This window comes from Corylus avellana, chromosome 3, assembly GCF_965113065.1.
Source record: "Corylus avellana chromosome 3, dhCorAvel1.hap1.2, whole genome shotgun sequence".
Classification (NCBI taxonomy): domain Eukaryota; kingdom Viridiplantae; phylum Streptophyta; class Magnoliopsida; order Fagales; family Betulaceae; genus Corylus; species Corylus avellana.
In genome coordinates, this window is record NC_142492.1 from 24,845,182 (window position 1) to 24,849,292 (window position 4,111).

General features: G+C 46.3%; 1 protein-coding gene across 1 annotated transcript; it reads right to left on the minus strand.

Moving 5' to 3' along the window:
* Positions 1 to 331: 331 nt before the first annotated feature.
* LOC132174972 (transcription factor MYC2) lies at positions 332 to 3,332 on the minus strand. Its single transcript, XM_059586751.2, has 2 exons — positions 918 to 3,332; positions 332 to 510 (listed from the first exon to the last, which is right to left on the minus strand). The coding sequence occupies exon 1, from the start codon at positions 3,240 to 3,242 to the stop codon at positions 1,173 to 1,175; it is 2,070 nt and encodes a 689-aa protein (XP_059442734.1). The 5' UTR covers positions 3,243 to 3,332; the 3' UTR covers positions 332 to 510; positions 918 to 1,172.
* Between the last annotated feature and the right edge of the window lie 779 nt (positions 3,333 to 4,111).

The following is a 4,111-nucleotide window of genomic DNA, read 5'->3' on the forward strand; positions in this document are numbered from 1 at the left end:
CAGAAGGATGGGCCAGCTGAACGTCAAAGCAAGTTCTTCTGGTGTTAAAAAACATATAAAGAAGAAGAAAGAAGTATACAATACAATACAATACAATTAAATTATCATTTCCCACATCATGCATGCGTGATAAATAAATAATGGGGGCCTATTCCATAATACATTTATGGTATTCAAAGTCCAAACACCTGCCAGAAATTCATGCATCATTAAAGAGGTAGAAGTCATGAATGCTCATTAAAAAGGGGCATTAATCCGTTTATGGGTTTTACTGAATCAACGGCTTGTTTGGTTTACTTTTACCAAAAAAAACACAGAATCAAGGAAGAGAGACCAAAAACACTTCCAATTATAATCATTCTAGACTGCTAATGAGTGTCACTTCAAAGGGAGGAAAAAAAAAAAGAGGCAAAATCAGTGACCTCATCACAAACTAGTCCATTTTTCACACGGCTTAAAAAGCACACAAGAACTTCAGCTGGTCTGACTGTCTTGTTTCCACTATGCAATCTGTTCAATGAGAACCAGAAACAATATTGTGAAAATCCAACATAAAACTGAATAAAAATGCTACACCAACTCCTTTCATACTACGTCACACAGCTGTAAAAAGAAAGTAAGCAGATGAAATTAAAAAACGCTGTAGTGAAAGACTGACATATCGATGACAGTTTGTGTAGTATTTCTCAAAGCTGAAACAAGATTTGAATTAATCTAAACGCATTTGGAAATAGCATGCAGAAAACCCCTAGTAATAACAAGAAGAAAATCACAGATACACTCATACATATCCACTAAACCCAGAAACTTCATTAGGTTCCAATTTACTGGCATACATATATATACATATAATCAACAAACAAAAACTAAACACAGAAAAGGAAAAAGAAAATAAAAGAAAAAGAAGCTATTTTCACCTTGATGGGAGCTATACACCTTCATCCTTAGAAGTCGAAAAATGTGCACTACTTTGAGCTCCTCAGAACTAATACAATAATCTCAACACAAATTACACTAACGAAAGAGACTACCAAAAATACAGAACAGTGTATAATACAGAGCTGCTCTCTCAGCTCCAGGGAACCTTAAAATGTCCCAGAGCGCCAACACCCCCAATTTGGCAAAGATTCTCTGCCTTGTACACAGTTGTTGTTCTTATTCCGGCTTTCGCTTTATCGGGAATCCCCAACTTTTGCTGATAGCGCTAGCCTGAGCTGCTCCTGCGTGTAAAACCGACTACCCATCTTCACCGTTGCTTGTTGGATCATCAAATCGTTCACCACCGACACGCTGGCGTGGTGCACGTCCAAGTCCATTTCCATCAGCGCCGTCATGAGCTTCGCGGCTGGGTGGTTCTTTTTGCTGCATTGGATTCTGATCATCGCGTCCCATCCGATGATCTTCACGTCGATGTCCAAGTCTAACAATCTCGACGTCTTTGGGTCTTGATCGGACGGCGGAGGCGGTGGGGACGAGGTTGAATAGCGCGGATCTTTGCTCGCCAATTCCTTCTTCGACGTCTCCAATTGCTTCTGCAAGTCCTCCTTGTCAGACTCTGCGGTCTGGAGCTTCCCTTTCAGCTCGTTTATGTACAAGATGGCGTCGCCAAGAAGGGACGCTTTGTCCATCTTTGAAACGTTGGGAACCACGGCTCGGAGCGCGTAGAACCTCTGGTTGAGCTTCTCTCTTCTCTGCCTCTCTGCTTCGACGTGATTCAGAGGCTCTTCTCGTCCGTTCGCCGGCTTTCGACCCCGTTTTCGGGGACGTTTCTCTGGGTCGACTACCCGGCTGCTATCGGCCTCCTTCGCCACTGATGCCTCAAGGTCTGAGTGGTCGGAATCGCCGGTTCCAACGCCGCCGCTGGACTTCACCACACAGGTGTTCGACAAAATGACACCAGACGTGAACGATAGCATTCCTTCTTCGTTGCTACCCCTCGACGCTGGCGAACGCTTCTTCTTGTTCGTCTCCTCCGCCGCCGCCGGGAATTGGGATTGACCCGAAACGTAGGAGCTCCTCTTGCTCTCCCCGAAATTCAAAATCTCTCCCGATTCGGGCTTCAACGAATGCGAATTCCCATTCTTTACAACACTACTACCCTCGAATCCGTAGTCCGAAAAGTTCAATTCCCTTTCCCTGGTGAAGAAGCTCTGGGTCTGCGATTGCTGGCGCGTCTGGTGGCTGCTCTGGGCATGAATCGCGCTCGGGTTCTCAGTCAAACTACTGGAGCTTGGGTTCTCAAACTGAATCGGCTTCGAAATCTGAAGGCCGTTATTTGCGGCGGTGCCCGGAACCGATGGAACAGTAGTGTTATTGAGCGAGTCCTTGATCTCAATTGCCGCAGGCGGAGTCGGAGTCGGATCGTTGAGCCAGAGCGAGGACGGGTCATTCTCGCCCTGATCGGTGATACCCCATGACCCACCCATTTCCAGGCTATCGAAATTGAAGAGAACCCTGACCTTCTCCATCAGATCCGAGCTCTGGTAGATCGGTTCGGTGGAGCCCAGCTCCACGACGCCGTTTGCGGAGGGTATGCACACCATGGTCTGGAGCCCAAACACCTGCGCCTGGCGAGCCCGGTCGCACGTCGACCCTACCAGCCGGTCCGCCCCGGTCACCCAGACCGGAGTCGAGCCGAAGAACGCCTGCCCGGCCAGCCCCCCGCCGTTGACAAACGACTGTGTCATCGACACAAGGAAGAACCACTCGGTGTCGGTGACCTCCTCGTCCACAGCCTCGTCTGTTGCCGAAGGCGCCGACCCCGAGATCAGCGAGTTCAGCTCCCGCAGCACCTTCTTCCTATGCTCCTGCTCCACCGCCGACGACGTCGTCGTTTTCCCCTTCCCCTTCGACTTGTCGTCGTCGCCTTTGTAGTACCCATCTCCCCATCCCAACACGGACGCGCCCGAGTAGTCATACGACGACTGCCAGAAAATCGCATAGGTCCAGCTCTCCCGCGCCCCTTCTATCAGCGCCTGAAGACGCTGCTGCAGCGTCTCCTGGTTGAACAACGCCACCGAAGGCTGCGACTGCGCAAGAGCCTTTGTGGGGTCCGCAGAAGTGGACGCGGCCGACTGCGACTGTGGCTGCGGCTGCGGCTGCTGATGCTGCGGCTGCGCCGCAGGAGGCCCCGGCCAACAGAAGGTAGAAAGATCCGAATTCATGAAAGAGTCTATGACAGAAGGGTTCTCGTCGGAGCCCCAGAGATTCATTGACGACGGTGTTATCCTGTAATCCGTCATTCCATGCACTTTTGGAGTAATAGCAAGTGTTTGGCGAAGATGGTGGAGGGTCAAGTGGTGGGGGTGGAGGTGGGATTTGTGTGTGGGATTTGTGTGTGGGATTTATTTGAGCTGAACTTTAGACGGGTTGAAGAGAGTGTAAAAAGGTTAGGGCGGTTTCTACGAAGTAACCAGCCGATTTAATCGGAGAGGGGTATGTGATGGAAAAATGCCGGCGGATTTACCACTTGGGTCTTGGAGTAATACTAGCACTATGGTTAGCTCGTGGCTAACAGAATGTCACGTGCCGCGTTATGGATCGCACATGGCTGGGACTCTTCCTATTTTTTTTGTTTTTTTGTTTTTTTCAAATTTACAAATCTATTTCCTTAATTAAAGTGTAAAATAATAACATGACAGTCCTATCATGTCTTGACTTTCATATATATTGGTAATGCGATCATCATGATTTTTTGTTTGTTTAATTAAGATATTTACTTACAAATTAATGTGATATTAATTGAAAAATGTTAGGTACTATTTTAATGTATTTTTAGTGTCTTCTCAATTGTGATGTGATTTTTAAAATTATTAATAGATTAAAAGTTAATAATGATAATCTTAAATTTAATGATAATTTCAAAAGTCACATCACAATTAAAAAGACACCAAAAAACCACTGAAAAAATACCTATCGTTTCCCATATTATTTCATAATTAAGACGTTGAATTTTTCTTTTTGGTTACAGTGTGTAGTAGATTAAGTACAATCAATTGAAGACGAGGTTCCATGGTTTATTACGATGCTCTTACTTTTAGTAATCATCTTCCTATGCTAATCCTAAAAGATCTTGACACGAAAGGGACAAGAAAAACAGCCCAACCCCATG

Bases quoted from the DNA above. Each gene is read 5' to 3' on its own strand.
- LOC132174972 (XM_059586751.2), bottom strand. From the start codon at position 3,242: ATGACGGATTACAGGATAACACCGTCGTCAATGAATCTCTGGGGCTCC.